The sequence below is a fragment of the Amphibalanus amphitrite genome, unplaced genomic scaffold (assembly GCF_019059575.1).
Source record: "Amphibalanus amphitrite isolate SeventyFive unplaced genomic scaffold, NRLGWU_Aamphi_draft 002432F_arrow, whole genome shotgun sequence".
Lineage (NCBI taxonomy): Eukaryota > Metazoa > Arthropoda > Thecostraca > Balanomorpha > Balanidae > Amphibalanus > Amphibalanus amphitrite.
The window spans coordinates 1-17,711 of NW_024883872.1; the positions used below are offsets into that span (position 1 = coordinate 1).

Below are 17,711 nucleotides of genomic sequence, written 5' to 3' on the forward strand. Positions count from 1 at the left end.
AAAACCGTTTAGAAATTATTTCATTCCTTCAAGCCTTCCCTATTGTTCTTGATGATGCGGGAACTATTTCTAATTAGTTTTCTAGCTTAGTAAAAGAACATACTGTGCAAACGATGAAAAAAGCATGAATGGAATTTTAAATCAATTTTCTCTAACAATTAATGGTAAATTCTCTTGATATCAAGGAAAAGGTGCATGCTAAATGATAATTTAAAGTTCTTGGGGCCAGTTTGTTTTCTTCTTTTCTTACGGTCGCCCAAGGCCGCGAATACACTTGTGATAACGCCTATCGGTGTTGATCGTCGGCATGATTTGGTCTGATTTTTACGTTTTTTTGCTCCTAGACGGATGGGTTTTGCCTATTCGGACTCTGCAGACAGGAATGCGATCCTATATTTTTAAAAATAGAACTGCAGTTAATATGACTTCAAAAGGAACTAGACAGAATTACAAATGACTTAAGCGGATCTCTCAATTGTTTGGCGTTTGCGTCCGTGATGCCTTCGAAAACCGACCTGGTTTACTTATTAGATCCATGGATATTTTTGGGTCTGGGTCTGCTCTGGTGTGCTCTAGTTTGATCTCTCTGCTCTGTTGTGCCGTCTAATCTTCTCTAGTCTGTCTATACTTGACCCGAGTCGGGTTTGGTCTCCTGCGGTTACTGTCAGCCTTGTTGTGGGCGTTGCATTTGGTCCGGTCTCTGAGGCCTTGCTCTGTTGCGTTGCGTTTGGTCTGGTCTCTGAGGCCCTGCTCTGTTGCGTTGCGTTTGGTCTGGTCTCTGAGGCCCTGCTCTGTTGCGTTGCGTTTGGTCTGGTCTCTGAGGCCTCGCTGCGGTGCGTTGCGTTTGGTCTGGTCTCTGAGGCCTTGCTCAGTTGCGTTGCGTTTGGTCTGGTCTCCCGCGTCACTCCCCGGTCTGACCGGCCGTCGGGGCCCGCTCTGTCGATGTGACCCGTCCGTCGGGGCCCGCTCCGTCGATGTGACCCGCCCGTCGGGGCTCGCTCCGTCGGTCGGTGTCGGTGTCGGCGCCGTCAGTCGGTGCTCGGTCGGTGGTCTGTGAGGGCGTGTCGGGGACGGTGTGCCGCGCGGTCCAACAACAGGTGGGGTCGTCCCCTGATCGGCGAGTCGCGGAGCGGCGCTGACCCCTGACCCGGCCAGGGCTGACCCCTGACCCGGCCAGGGCTGACCTCTGACCTCGCCCGGTGACAGTCCCAGCTGGGATACTGTTCAGGTGAGAATGCTAACTGGGTGTTTTCAATCTTATATTTTTATTAATTTTCCAGATAGTCGTCTGAGGCAGCTTTTCTTGTCTTCTTTGATGCAACCTATGTGAAAAAATGAACGTAAAATGTCTTTGTACAGCAACGAGTCCTCATAAATGCGTTTTGGACTCACACGGGGAAATTAATGACCATGTGCTTGTACTTTAGCGGTGGATTTTTGGTCTGCTTTGTCTGAACTCGAGCTGTCAAAAAAAACATACATTCCCTTTCTTCTTATGGCTTTGTTGTTGATTCCCGGAAAGTAATTGTTAGTCTGGAGTGATTTTTATCTTCTTGCATTTCTATTGTCAAGCTCCGCAAGTTTCAGTGAGGCCTTTGAGTCAGTCGCCGAGGAGGGTAATAGACAGTGTTCTTAATCTTCGCTATGACGCAGGTGCCAAAGCCCTCAGGGGCGCCTCACTACGCTATTCTCGGCACTGGTGCCGCGGCGGCTTATGAGCTTATAGTTCTGGGAAGTTGGCTGGCATTTTCGGCGCCCCGTGAGGGCACATGCCGTGCATGAAGTATGTACTTTACGGGCTCATACACCATTTAGCTGTGAATATAAGCGAACGAAATTAAGCCGGCAAATAAAGTGCACATGTGTGAGCACTTGCATTTTCATTAGCAAATAGCAATAGTGCTTTTGTGATCCATAATCAAGTAGACACGCATGACAAACGCTTGTTACTGGCTATTCAAGAGGGATGTACGATGCTGTAATCCAGCGAGCTGCTCTGATGGATGGCTTAATGCGTATTCACACGATATTTAGCCCACCCGATGGTCCTGTTCTGTTTGACCTATAGGTACTCAGAAGTCAGAAAATGTGATATCCTAAATATGAAATGAAAAGCTCATTTTGATTTAGCTTGGATCCTTTCAAATATAAACTTACTTTTTCCAATTGAGTGTAGTCACAATATGCCTTTAATGCTCCCATTAATGGTACATCAAGGGTCATGTCGCAAACTCATCAATGGTAGATACCTCCGTGATGTGACAGGAAGTACAAAACAGATTACGCATCTAATTTATAAGCATGGTATATACATAAACAATTAAAGAAAATCACATGTCTCTCAATTCTACCCACCTTTGCCACTTATATCTTATTTATGTCTTATTTTGCCTCATCTTTATTGAAATAGTACAAACTACAAACGTCTATGTATTCTAAATTAAATCGTCCCTTTTCGACTCGTTAAACGAAGAAGTGCATCAATAATGAATAAGATATTAATACCATTTTATATGTAGACATTGTTGTCTCAAGCAATGCGCGTTGTCCCTCTACCCATCAGTCATCCGCCTGCAACGAAGGATGAAAGATCCCGCGCATATGCTATGAGCTTTCCAGTGTCCAATCACACGTACATTGTGTATATTGTGTGCACTTGATCAAAGATACTTTATATTTTGCTGCACTTATTTACATAAATGCGACTAGGATAATAGGATATTGACTATATGCGTCATATATTCGTCTCTTATGTGTTCCGTTTCATTTCCTAGCCGCACATGTAAAAAGGCACGCTTTTTCGTGAGTTTAGCAGCTGCTGTTTGCTAATTTAGCTAATTCAAGGACAGGTCCGCTTAGTTAAACATCGAACGACGTTCCATTCGTACACCGAGAGCAGTGCAGCCTCGCTGCTCCCTCTGGCCGTCCGTTCCAAACACTGGGTTCGGTCGGTCGCGGTCGGTAGGCTCGGTGGGGCTCGTGTTTATCTCTGCCGAACCTCCCGAAATAGAGGCGAGTCGGTCTAACAGCGCAGCAGCAACACTGCTGGAATATATATTACTGACCGGGCCGACGAAATTATTTGGAAACGAGGTTTGCAAAATTGACGTAGGCCCGAGTGCGAAGCACGAGGGCCGGAGTCAAATTTTGCAAGCCGAGTTTCCAAATAATTTCGTACGGCTGAGGTCAGTAAGATTTTTCCTACATGCCGCATACCTGCTAGGTTAGTTTCGACAGGTTTTGGTGACACTTTTATACAATTATTGGTTTGTCCATATTTTCCTAACAGTGATTGCGCTACTGCTGTCAGCTGTGGATAAAGCCTTAAAGGAAATTTATAGAAGAAAATGCATCAAAATACCTTACTTCAAAGAGAATCACGTCTGAAAATATCAACTCAGAATGGCACAACAATTGGATATCCAAGGAACATAATGCTTGAATGATTTGCCACGACATAAGAACAAGAAGAAGGTATAATATTCCTAGTGATTAAACGTGAATTTTCCCAGTGCTCTTGCAAGAATCTTTGCTTCATTTATGTAATCGTACTTTGTTGATATGCCCTATGGCTAAACGTTCGTTAAATACATTATTATTTTCCATATTTTACATGTTTGTTTCGAGGAAAGGACTACAACTGCCAAATAAAAACGCATTAACTTAGGCCCAAGGTTTCAGTGGACATATCAAACGAAGATAAGACAACAAGCGATAACGGATTTCGATTAATAGGCGCATATCTTACCATAATTTCGGCTTTGTAACCAATACAAAATACTTCAAAACCCTTGATAAGCAGAACAGATATTTACCAAAAAATGTTAGTTTTCTAATTTTACGCGGCAAATACTCGTATCATGCAATAATGATGTCAATTATACATTCCCTGTCAATTTTACCTCTGGACTAATGCGATAAACTGTAGTTTAGAGGTCATTGCCCTGGGCAGTAAACTCGGGCAGTAAACTTTTGTTTCCTACATGCCGGGGTATGTCTTAAGCACAGCACGAGCCGGGCAGTAAAACTATGACCAAGAAACTGTCGGTGTCAAAATGCCATGTTATTTGATAGGCCGGGCAGGAAACAAAAGTTTACTGCCCGGGTTTACTGCCCAGGGCAATGACCTCTAAACTACAGGTTATCGCATTAGCCAAGAGGTATAATTGACAGGGAATGTATAATTGACATCATTATTGCATGATATTTGCCTCGTAAAATTAGAAAACTAACATTTTTTGGGGAAAAAATATCTGCTCTGCTTATCAAGGGTTTTGAAATATGTTGTATTGGTTACAAAGCCGAAATTATGGTAAGATATGCGCCTATTAATCGAAATCCGTTATCGCTTGTCGTCTTTTTTTTTCCATCACTTTTTATTACACATTTTCTTTACAACACATTACCACATTTTCCAACGCACATAGATGATGCTCACTACATTAGCATGTTTGGTTACAGCACAGTACCATATTAATATCTCGTACTCTAATTTCCCTTTCATTCTTGTCATGGTCGTACATAAATTCAGCTTGTGTCAGAATTTTCATTTTTTGTAACAAGTTCACAAACCTTGGCTTTTCTTTTCTAACCTTACAACTATATATGTACCATTTTCCTATCAAAATGAGTCGCTGGATCGCTGTTGCGGTTTCCCTAGGGCATTCGTACAAAGCTGGATCAAATCCCAATATGATTTCCTGAGGGTTCAATTCCAGCGTAATCTTCAATCGGTCACGTATCATATCTTTCACCGATTGCCACATCGCACCCACTTCTTCGCAAGCTACCATTAGGTGTTGTATCGTCTCTCTTTCCCTACCACAAAAGGTGCATAAGTCGCTGACGTCCATGAATTTCGATGCAAAGGTATTTGTTGTCAAAATTCGGTGAACAATTCTGTCCTGAAACCATATCAAAGTTGTATTCTTTGAACACCTTTTGTATCGATAATATATATGCCCCCAAAATATGTTAGAACTCAAAATAGAGTTCCATTTAATTTGACTAGGTAATGGAGAATCTGTTTTCTTATATCTCACATTCAGTAAGGCATCATAATATTGTCTGCAATCGGCGTTCAATATTTGCAGTAGAGCCGGGTGGATGAACGGTCCTATTGGCTTTTTGCCTCCGAATTCACTTGGTATGGAAATTCTCTGTACCAAGCATCGCAATGTCTCAAAAGTCAAAGCGTTCAAACACCCAGGATAAGTTCTCCTAAATTCTTCAAAAGACATAAGTTCTCCTTGAGAATTGTAAATATCATTTATTGACCTACATCCAGCGTCGAAAAGTTTACGTTTCCAAAAGGGCTTCCGTCCTATCACTATTTTGGAAGATAAAAGATGGGAATCTGCCAAACATCGCTTGCTTCAACTACGAGCTCGTGCTTGAATTCATCATATGCAGAAAATACATCACTCCAAAAAGGATTCATATTCGAGCCAAACTTGTTCATATAACGGTCACCGCTACTTAGTAGCCTATCCAATTCCACTTGCGGTCCCACAATATTTTCTACGGTCAAAAAGCGTCGCACCCAAGCAAGTTTCATAGCTTTACCATACGTTCCCACGCAGGGTATGCCATAATGCGTTATCAAATGGGACCGACGTATTTTGTCTGGCTTGTTGTCCCACAAAAATCGGAAAAAACTGCTTCTGCAATGCATCAGTCATCGCAGTTGGAGGATTAGGCAGTACCGTCAAGACGTACGTCAGCTTGGACAAAGCAAGTGACTTTAAAACCGTCCGCTTCCCGTATAAAGTTAATCGCCGTCGGAGCCAGCCCTTGAGCATGTTTGTTATTGACTCGACTTTTCTTTTAAAGTTGACTGCTACCATTTCATGCATGTCCTTGGTGAAAATGATTCCCAAGTAACGAAAACTGTCCTGCACACATGAGAACTCTGACTGTGTGATAAAGGATGGCGGCTCACCCGGACCTGAATACAAAAGCTCCGACTTCTGTGGATTTAGGGACAGCCCTGAAACCGCTCCAAATTCAGCAATTGTTTTCAAGCAAGCCCTGAAACTACTCTGGCTCCCATCAAGTATGAATGTGCTGTCATCAGCATACTGTTCCAGTTTAATCTCTTGATGATTAAAGATATATCCTTTTATGAGACGATTATTTCGCACCAATATACCCAAAATCTCTGCACAGAGAATGAATAACAAGGGCGAGCAGCAGTCCCCTTGTCTGCAGCCCCTCTCAATTTCAAAGAAGCCGGTAGATATCTGATTCTGTGATATGCACGATGAAGCATCCCGGAGCATTGTGGCAATCCACCGCTGCATATCCGCCCCAAAATTAAAGAACTGCAAAGTCTCCATGATAAATTCGTGGCTCAGGGAATCAAAAGCCTTTCGATAATCAGCAAATAAAAAGAGAACGTTTTTGTTGTTTTCCTTTCTCTTTGTTTCCCACAGAATATCATACACAGATCTGATACAGTCTCCAATATATCTATTTTTCATGAAACCCTTCTGAGCCATGTTAATTAATCTTCCCATGACTTTTTTTAACCTGCCAGCAATAACTGTCGACAATATCTTCTGAGACGTGTTCAGTAATGAAATTGGCCTCCAACTGTCCATACATGTCTTTGGTTTGCCTGGTTTAGGAATGAGAGTTAATAGTCCTTGCCTTTGAGTGACCGATAAATGGCCGTTTTCAAACGCATAATTAAAGGATCTCACAACCAGGTACCCAATTTCCGGCCAAAAGGTCTTAAAGAAATTCGCAGTAAACCCATCAGGGCCAGGGGATTTATCATTATGTAAACTTTTCATCGCCTGCGATGCCTCCGAGATGGATATTTTTCCCTCAATGCTATTCTTCTCTTCGTGACTCAATCGAATCGTATTATTTCCCAACAAATGTTCTATATCTTGTAATTTTTTTGGCCTCACTTTACGTTTGTAAATTTCCGAGAAGTGTCTGACTAGAGCCGTCATTATCTCCTCCTGATCTGAAATCAAAGTCCCACCTACCTCTAAACAAGATATATATTTTTGCGTGTACTGCCGCTTTTCTAGGCTGCAGAAGTAACGAGATGGAGTTTCCCCATACTCGATCCATCGCGCCTTCGCTCTTAGCAGAACGCCTTTCATCCTGCTCTTACGAAGTTCTTGTAACTCAGCAGAGGCATTATAAAGCTCGTTCAAACTAACATTGTCCCCCTCGTTCTGTACTCTATGTTCCAGTGTTACAATTTCACTAATTAATTTATTTTCTCTTTCCGTTGATAACCGTTTCTTTCTCGCACTATACTGAATACTCAATCCTCTTAAATGGCACAACAAAGTTTCAAAAATAATTGATCATTCACAATAAGGACTGCGTCTTCGTCGCTATCCATTGTGACGGGGTTATATATTGGCAGCAAATACTGACGCTTGAATTCTCTTATACTTTTGCGAATCATTTCCACAAAATCGCTGTCATCCAATAGAGAATTGTTGAACTTCCAAAAACCTCCTCTCTGCCTAGCTGCGCGGGACAAAAGTGTTAGTGAGACCAAATTATGATCAGTTCTGTATCCAACTTCGATATCCGCGGTTCCCACCATGCTCATCAGTTCCGGGGAAACCAAGAAAAAGTCTAACCTAGCTAGTCTCAGCGGTGTTGGCTTACGCCATGTGTACCTCCTCGTCGTAGGGTGCAGCTGGCGCCATACGTCACACATTTGTTCAGATTCAATGAAATCTAGTACCACTTTCCTAGCAGTTGGATTTCCCACTCGCCTGTAATGTTTAGTGTCGTTTGCCGGATCTAATGCCATGTTCCAATCGCCAACAAAGACGGAGGGATCCTCTGGCAAACATTCGATTTTTATGAAAAGTTCCCTATAAAAATTGGGATTATCTTCATTAGGACCATACAGCGCTATCAAGTTAATTTTTCCAAAATTTTCACAGTCAGCACTTATTATCACGTAGTTTCCCCCTGGGTCTACTAGAGTACTGCAAACATTTACCCCAGCATTGCGATTTATTAATATTATGATGCCTCTAGAGTTGTTTGTTCCGTAACTGGCTACTAGTTCGCTACCCCATTCGGAACGCACAACATCTATTAAATCTTCTGTGACATGAGTATCAATTAAGCACGTTACCGAATAGTTACTTTTTCTTAAAAAGTCAATTACGTCCCGTCTCTTTTCTGTTTGCCGAATGCCCCGGACGTTCAAGCTCCCAATACTAATGCACCTTCTGTTGATCTTACTCATCGCAAGCTAAACGACCCTCGAATCTTAAAATGTACGAGATCAATATTCTCAATACATGCACAATGTCTCTATATCTTAACTCACGTGAGCAGTAATAATGTTCCAAAAACCTCAACATAATCATAACATCCCAACTCATGAGCACGACTGCTGGCTTCGGCTTCAGAGTCATTTCACGAGCTCAGAAAAGAAAGCCACCAGAAAAAGCCAGTTCCTGCCAGCAATAAAATGGCCTCATACCAACTAAACACATCTTCTTACCACACGAATACTTTAAATGTCCGCCGCTCCGTTTAGCAGCCCCCCCCCCACACACACACACATACCCCACCATTCCCCTCACACAATATCCCCAGATGGATATACACAACGCAACACACAAAGTCTAACGGGATATCTGGCCAATAAAAGGAAAAACATTCAACTCACTAGAATGAATCTCCCTTCAAACGGCAAACAATGTTACGCGTGTGGGGCCGGCGGGAAGGGGCGGGGAGGACATGAGGTGGGGGGGGGGGGGGTCCGGGGGTCAGGAAGTTCTGCCTCCCATGCCACAGAGTAGCTTAGATCATGATACTACACTTCAAGAAAGCAAAACACTCGAAAACTCAACAGATCGACGGTCTTGGCAGCGCGCCAAATAAGTCCACCAGCCCCGGCTGCCGCTTACCGCTACATCAGTTCTCAGCGGGTCGACGCCCCTCGCCGATCACGTGCAGGGCGCCAAGCGTCACGTGACTCGCTCCGCGGTGGCGGGTCGTCCTGCACTGAGAAGCCGAGCTGACGCACCTTGTCCAGAGACTCGACCCTCTCACTCACTGCGAACTTCTCCCGCTTAAAGAAAACATGGCCGCCGCGCGAGAACACTGTATGTATCCTCTTCTCCTTTTTCGCGTCTAGCAGACTGCGATAAATCTTGTTGCGAAGAGGAATCAGACTCTCGTTCACATACAGATTCTTACCGGCCAACTCTAGCCGGCGCCACATTACCTGGTCGCGAACACTCCCTCTGCCCGAACGGACAAAACGCACTATTACGCGATTGTTCGCCCCTTGCAGTCGGTGAGCTCTGTCTATATCACCCTCGGACACATTCAGTCCACCGAAGCTGCGATTCAGCACGTCCACCACGAGAGCGCAGACGTCTTCCCGTTCATACGATCCGGCGTCGCGTCCCGCCCGCCGAGGAGGCGCCTCCCCGGCCCGTGCCGCTGAATCCGCCCGTGCCGCGGCGGCCGACCCGGGACTCCGCTCGCCCGGGGCGCCGACCGGCTGGTCCGCCGGACCACCGCCGGCGGAGGCGCTCGGCCGGGGAGGAGGGGGAGGCGCACTGCGGGCCGCCATGGCTCCGCCCGACAGCACCAGGCAGGGAAGCCGGGAGATCATCTCGGCCTCTTCTGTTCTTGCTTGTAACCTGCTGATCTCATCCCTGGAATCCCGTAGCTGGCCACGGAGATCTTCTATTACCTCATCCCTAGTTTCGATGTGGCTCTCCAGTTCTCCCAACCTTACACCAAAAGCGTCCAACTGCGCCTGAAAAGTCGTTCTAAATTCATGCAACTCACTGGACACAAAAACAGTCAAACGGTTTTCGAGTCTTTCCAGAGCGTCGTCGAAATGCTCCTTAAGCGATACCTGAGACCGCTGCGCCGGACTACGACTCGGCTCACCGCCACGATCCAACGCTCCTCTCTTCCCCTTCGGAACCGGGGCATCTCCCGACTCAGAACGGTCTCGTTTACCGGCGCCGTCGTCATAAGTCCGTACAAGCTCACTCACCGATGATCCGCGGCTCATTGATCGCTGCGGGTCCGAGTCCTGCTCCTCATGAACACCGTCCCGTTCCTCCGGTCGCGGCATGACTTCCCTTTGCTCAGGTAAGTCTGTACTGGCACTCACTAATGAAGCCACACAGCCGTGCTCACGAAAACAGTCACCAGGTCATGCTAAAGCACTGCAATGACCATTAACAGTCCCAGCTGGCTCCGGCCGCCTCCCGGTCACTCCGTCCGCCGCCGGCCGAGACACGCCGCAGCGGAGCGCGGCCGACCGGACCGTCCGCGCCAGAGGTCGCTGGTGAACTGATCGCTTGTCGTCTTATCTTCGTTTGATATGTCCACTGATACCTTGGGCCTAAGCTATTGTGTTATTATTTGACATTTGTAGTCCTTTCCTCGAAACAAACATGTAAAATATGGAAAACATAATGTATTTCACGAAAGTTTAGCCATAGGGAATCAACAAAGTACGATTACATAAATAAAGAAAAAATTCTTGCAAGAGCACTGGAAAATTCACGTTTAATCACTAGGAATATTATTCCTTCTTCTTGTTCTTATGTCCTGGCAAATTATTAATGTATTATGTTCCTTGGATATCCAGTTGTGCCATTCTGAGTTGATATTTTCAGACGCGATTCTTTTTGAAGTAAGGTATTTTGATACATTTTCTTCTATAAATTTCCTTTGAAGCTTTATCCACAGCAGTAGCGCAATCACTGTTAGGAAATTATGGAAAACAATTGCATAAAAGTGTCACCAAAACCTGTCGAAACTACTTAGCAGGTACGCGGCATGTAGGAAAAATCTTACTGACCTCAGCCGTACGAAATTATTTGGAAACTCGGCTTGCAAAATTTGACTCCGGCCCTCGTGCTCCGCACTCGGGCCTCCGTCAATTTTGCAAACCTCGTTTCCAAATAATTTCGTCGGCCCGGTCAGTAATATATATTCCTGCCCGGCCTATCAAACAACATGGCATTTTGACACCGACAGTTTCTTGGTCATAGTTTTACTGCCCGGCTCGTGCTGTGCTTAAGACATACCCCGGCATGTAGGAAAGGTAAAGGCTGGGGCCAGGATACAGTGTGTATTTTGGCGACCCCACCCCGCGGTGAAGACTGATACTGCCCTACCTTATAGGCACAGCGGGTGATGGTGGTCTCGCCCTGGATGTTAGATCGTATCTAAGATCATTCGACCTGGATGCAAAGGTTGTATTTGTAGCATGTCTTAGTTTCCTCGTCTTCAAAGGTACTGTATACCTACGTGAGCCAATTAGTGGAGGCGAGACTCACTAAAACATTGGATTGATAATCCTAGTCATAGCAGACACCCTGGGGCCTGGACATTGGACAGCCACACCTTGCATACAGTGACGGATGAAGTCCCGGCCTCGGTTGATCGATTGACCTTTCGGTGAGAAGGAGAGGGTCACGGTGATAACGTCCCCGATCCGATCTACCTAAGCTGAGCTGATCTAGGATAAGACCAGACCAGCTGAGCCGAAGGGAGGCGCGATAAGCTGAACTAAGCCGGGCTGAGCTGAGCCGTATGGGTGCCATCTCTGATCCAGTGCCGTATTTCTGTTTACAGCTGCTGCTGCTCAGTCTACAGTGGTGCTGCAGAGTTGACCTGACCTGACCTGACCTGGGCGCGGCCGCCAGCCATGGGCGCCGGCCAGTCCCATTCGGAGGACGGCCAGGCTGTCAACGAGGAGAGTAAGTACTCCGAACACTCGGTGGCCAGCAGTGAATATCAACTCGGCATGAGCACTAAACCAATAGAGCAGCGGGCGACGAGAGCCTGCTAATTACGAGATATCATTGTCTGCACTATGCAGACGTTGAGACATAACTTTGTTGGGACTGAAATAGAGCGGATAGCTTATGCTAGAAAGGAATAAATGAAAGTTTATAATAATCTTCAAAGAATAGGTATGACCCTAACGTGAAAGTGTTTGGTTATCTTATGTCTGGAAATGCCAACCGTGTGTTATGTCGTCTCAGAGCACAAAAATATACAGCACATATAATGTTATTTTGGTAAATAAACCACTGATTGGACACTTAAGCATCGCATATCATTTGTTCGTTACTTTTACTATGCTTTTACGTTTCTAAAATGCAGTTTTCCGGCTGAAGGGCATATTAAAATCGACATTCCAGATTTTCAAAGATCCGGAATATACCCGCGCCCTGGTGGGGTCTGTTTATAACGCGACCTGGTGGGGGGGGGCTATTTTTTGCCCCCCCTCGTATCTCCGAAACTACTGGACGGATCCGCAAAATTCAAACGGTGTTCGAAAGGCCTGTCAAATTTGTCGAGGGAAACCAAATTTCATTGACCTCGGGGTCACCGATGACGTCACAGGTCAGGTCAAAGATGAAATGTTTCACCGTTCACGGGTCATCTAGGGAATGCGCTATAACACCGAAGAAAACGCATTTTGTCGAGAATCAGCGATAGGGCGTCAGTTGCCTAGTACATATATTGCTATAAGAGGTCACTGACATTACCCAGGTCACAGGTCAGGTCACCAAGGGTCACAGGTCAGGTCACATGAACCTAACTTTAGGTACTAAGGTTGTGCGATGCATGTTTTATGGCCAATTTTTCATTTCCAACTCAATGGTGTTGGTTATAAGACTATCAGGTACGGCTTAGGCCACTTTCTGGTGGAGGTCAGGTCAAGGTCAGGTCAAAAAAGGTCAAATTTCAAAGTTGATATTTTTGCATAAAATGGGTATTGATTCGATGCAGCTCGTCACGGGGAGTCTAATGGTGGTCTTTGTTTTGCGCTACGAGGTCTAGAATTGCAAACAATTGAGTTTGAAAATTTGACGTCATCAATTTTGAACAGTTTTTTCGCTGTAACTTAGCCAAAAAAAGAGGTATCGATCTCAAATTTGGTATGTAGATAGAAGGCGGTAAGGACTATCACATATATTCCGTTTTTTTCGAAATTCAAAAAACTTTTTGGATTTTTCGGCTATTATAATCAAAAAATCTGTTTTTTTATTTTTGGGGGTCAAAATCCAAAAATTTCACAAATCCGAGATAGCAGTTTTGTAGCCCTGTCAATTCTACAGCTTTTATGTTTCTATCGTTTTTCTGTATTTGCAAAGCTATAGGCCTGACAGCTCTTCCCGCGAAACCCTTTTTTGGGTCGAAAACGGCAGAACATGACGTCACTCTGACGTCATTTCCGGCCAACCTATCATAGCCTTTGGATAAATGTTTGGTCACAATGTGTAAAATTGATGTCCGGGAGGGTACTGAAAGTTTGGTGACGATCGGCGCAGCGGTTCTGGAGATATATCGAAAAGTCTGGAGGGGGGGGGCAAAAAATAGCCCCCCCCCCCCACCAGGGCGCGGGATAATGTTATGTGAAATAGTTTAAGCACATTCTTCGAATTTGTTTTATTTCATCCAGTAATTAGCCTGGTTTTAGTTGGAGAAGACGGAAGCAGCCAATATGTCATAAAGAAATAATGTAAAGTAATTTCTCTGAGCAAAAACTCTCTTTATTGCTGCTAATTCGGACAAACCTGGTAGTTTTTTGCACAATCTTGTATTGTTTATTTTCTTATAATATCTGACGTTGCATCGCACATTTTTGCTCGATCTGCTTTGGTGATAGTATCAAACTTTTGTGCTTACAGAGTGACTGCCTGTCTCATTTCAGTAAACTTCGACCATTTTCAAGTCCTGAGAGCTATCGGAAAGGGCAGTTTCGGAAAGGTGAGGAAATGAGTTATGTGACGGTATGGCAAAGGAGGAGGACCGCGAGACAAATAGCTTAGAACGCAGCTATACTTGAACTTTGGTGACGTAAAGAAAGAATTTACCCATAAGTGCTGCGTGAAACTCATTACTGATCAATCCAAGGAACTATTAGAAATATTAATCAAACAGTTTTGGCCTCATCAAATAACACCGTATATAGCGATCCCAAAGTTATTACATATATTGTTGAAGGTCAAACTGCTCAAGAGTCATGAACCAGTCACCCTGATGACAAGCCTGTTCATCCAAAATGATGCCGATTTCCATGGGTACCTTATTTGTCCTGGCGCGACCCCTGTGGTCACACTGCGGTTCTATGATAACCAGCTCTTGAAATAATATGATAAAGCATCATTCCGTGATGATGCAGCCCAGCCATGTGGTCGATGGAAAAAGCCTACATATACATATATCCATGCTGACACAGCCCCCTGTCGTGTTAGACAACCTCTGGATAATCTATCCACCAGTACTGCGCCGCGTGTGCGATGTAGTTAGTCAGGCACTAATGAGCCAGATCAATAAAATGTCGCCCGCAAAAGGCCTCTGAGGATACTTCTGTCTGTGTCAGCAGCTTAGCTGTAAGCCACCATAGCAGCGCAATTTAGACATTAGGTCAGCAGAATCGGTTCCGAGGTTCGAATTCAGTCCATTCAGTGGAGCTGGAGTGTGCAGCCATGAGCTGCTGTCTGTCACATTTGAGGTGCGGGGGTGTGACTAGAAATTCCAGTCACCTGACTCCAAATGCGACTGAGCTCCCATTCGATGTAAGTACAACTGAGCTGCTTTTCTGCCCCAATCGCGGCAGACGGTTTCCTGTTTGCTTATCGCATTGGATGCCAGCGTTGCGTGATCGTTGTGCCAACACTTTTGTGGCGCGGTGTCACTGTGTGTGCTCTTCTAATTTTCCACTACAAAGCTCATCAAGATAGCTACGTTGATGTACGGTGGCCATCTTACGGGAAATAGTCAGAGATTCCAGGCTCTATTCTCCAAGATGCATGTAAAGGATGTTTCGTATTAAACGCGATCAGTACTTCTAAGGTTGTAATTAAAGAGGCAATTGAGTTTTAATGTTTTCTTTGTCTAGGCGTGAGCGAGATGAACAAGCGGCCTAGAATATTTAATACAAATTAGTACTGTCCGTGTATTATTTGTTCCGTTATTTCTTTTGCTCATTTTCCAGGTCAAGTAGAGATTCTCACAAATAACTTTTCTTGATTTTCAACTAGAGGAAGTAAGTACTAATCTTATAAAAGATTGAACTCATCTCCTTCAGAGGCTTGGTATCTCATTTCCGAATTTCAGCGTGCACCATCCGATCTGAAATGGCAGGCGACAGGGCAGCTTCAGTTCAGCTCTATACGCTGTTCCCTCGGGAATACAGCTGGCAGGGAGTCATCAAAAATAACCGAGACGGGGTGGTAAATAACCAAGTGTCAGTCCAATGCCTCGGACAGTTTATGTGACACTGGTTTTTGTGCAGTACGACGGCCGCTACTTTCCGTACACATTGGCCCCCCGCGTGTTGTGTTGCTCAGCAGCGGGCCGGTGTTTTCTGGTCGATTTCTCCGTATGCCTGACACCATGTTTTCCGGCCGCTGGGCGGCGCCTGGCCGGTACCGTGTGATTGTGTGGGGAGTGTTGTGTGCAGTGACTGTTAGCGGTGAAGGAGGCGGGCCAGCGCTCCGTCCAGGGAGCACATTTGGCGCCGCCTGACGCGATCCCCCTCAGAGAACGGTATATGTGTTGCAGGCACTTTAGAAAATCAGTCATTTTGTAAAATGCCTAGGCATTTTACAAAAAGACGGCTGTTTGAAAAATGACTGAACGCAACCAGGCTTTTTTCAAAATGGCTAGCCATTTTACAAAATGACTAGGCATTTTGCAAAATGCCTGACCAGCATGGAACGTAGATCCCACTACAGATACTATGGCCAACAGTTTTTGGACGTCTTCCTATACCCTATAGGTACGTGTTCAGCCTGTAGCTGATCGATTTGAAGCTCTGTGATGACGACAATGCTGAGTAACGACCAGGTTGAGTTGAAGACTCGGCTGTAGCATAAAGCATTGTTAAGTTAACGCTGTAAAAACTCCCAAGTACATCAACGCCGTTCATGTTCTGCCTGAAACTAGACCTAACAAAATCGGCCGGAGACCGGCCCTAGTCAATAGGCAGGCCCGGTTGATGTACGATTACATGTAAACGAATGAGTGTAGTCTTTGTTTGATTGTGTCTTTGTTTGACAGCTTTGAGTACCTACTTGCATAGTCCCAGTTAAAAATATCAAGCTCCACATCGGGAGAATCATCAGGTCGCTTGGCGTAGGACGAGAGCGTTGGTTTCAGAAGACACTAACGCCTAAGTTTGTGGGATCGAATCCTCGCGACCTCTAATAGTTTTACAGATACAGGCCGGCATAGGGCCAGTCGTTTGTTGACGCTCCAGATCGATCATTTTAAATCCAGCAGCGTCGCTGACGTGGGGGTTGGAAATGTCGCGGGCTTGCACTTCTCAAAATAGAGGTAGGTATGGACTTCCCACTGTTGGACTCCTCTGGTCATAATGCTGGACTCCTCGGTCCACCTACACGCTACCAAAACGTATATAATTAGGTACTCGTATCTACAACACGCTGCTCAGTCATTTTGTAAAATGGCTAGGTATTTTGTAAAATGCCTAGGCATTTTGCAAAATGACTGGAGAGTCAGTCATTTTGTAAAATGCCTAGGCTTTTTGCAAAAAGCCTGGAAATTCAGGCATTTTGCAAAATGCCTAGGCATTTTACAAAATGACTGATTTTCTAAAGTGCCTGCAACATATGTATCATACCTGTTGTTTGGGTGTGTGCAGCGCGGGGCCTGCGTTGTGAGCAGTGTTTTGGCCACATGCAGCAGTGTGTACGGTTTGAAGAGTGTGATTAGCTGAGTGCAATGGAAGTTGGATGTTTTAGACTTAATGTTTGTTATGCGCGTTGCACTGTGCATTTTGTGTGTCAATATGGAGAGTGCTAATCTGGATAATGGCCAACATATGTATACTGTTGTACTGGATAATATGCCCCTTAGGTACCTATACTAGATATGTGGTAGAAAATAGAATTGTGCTGCTATCTGCGCGTGGGGGACGGGTCATGTCTGTGCAAGTGTGTAGTGTGCAAACGTGCAGTGTGAACTCTCCAGTCTTCAGTGTGTCCGCGTTATACTGTTTGTGCTACTGTGAATAGGTACTGGATATTGCACTGTTATACTGTGCCGTGTAACGACTAGGCTATGTGGCGCTCAGTGTGGTACCGTTTAAGTGCGGCTATGTAGGTAGTATGTAGTGCTCACTGTGGTACTGAAGTGCGGCTAGGCAGTGGGGGAGAGTGGGGCACATTCGTGCATGGGGCACATTCGTTTTCAGCAGTTTATGGGAACACGAGTGACTGCACGAGCTCAAGGTAAATTATGGAAATATGTCTATCATTGCCGCCCTTCGTTCACCGTAGAAGACAACACTGTACCTGCTGTCATGCTTGGTAAAAACGCAAATTTGTAATATTCGTGAGCTTTCCAAACTTTTCTCATATTATCCATTTTCGTGATCCTGACTCGGAAATGTAGTTCAGCTTTTCAAAATTGGGGGTGAAGAAGCTCACTCTATTCACGGAACTGCTGCAAACTTGTTTGTTGAAAAAGTGTCATTTTTCAAAAAGAAATTTTGAAATATATTACTAATAGCGTTGTGGGGCAGGTTCGTGTACGCACTGCCTGGGGGCACATTCGTGCATTTTTTTTTTGCGATTTATGACTTTATCTGTAGTAGGTTTCTCTAATGACGCTCGCCTGACTCAGTCTCGACTGCTTGCGACGTCGTGACGAGCAATTCACGCGAACTTGGCGAGGTCACGGAGGCCGGCAGT

The 17,711-nt window shown here is 45.1% G+C and overlaps 1 protein-coding gene across 1 annotated transcript in view; it reads left to right on the forward strand.

Annotated features, from left to right (window-relative positions):
* Positions 1-349: 349 nt before the first annotated feature.
* The window catches only part of LOC122376979 (serine/threonine-protein kinase 32B-like), a 35,671-nt gene continuing 18,309 nt past the window's right edge, over positions 350-17,711 (forward strand). The window contains exons 1-3 of the mRNA XM_043356943.1: positions 350-1,228; positions 11,611-11,735; positions 13,703-13,758. Of these exons, the coding sequence (XP_043212878.1) occupies positions 11,684-11,735; positions 13,703-13,758 (108 nt within the window). The 5' untranslated portion in view covers positions 350-1,228; positions 11,611-11,683. The remainder of the gene's footprint in view (positions 1,229-11,610; positions 11,736-13,702; positions 13,759-17,711) is intronic.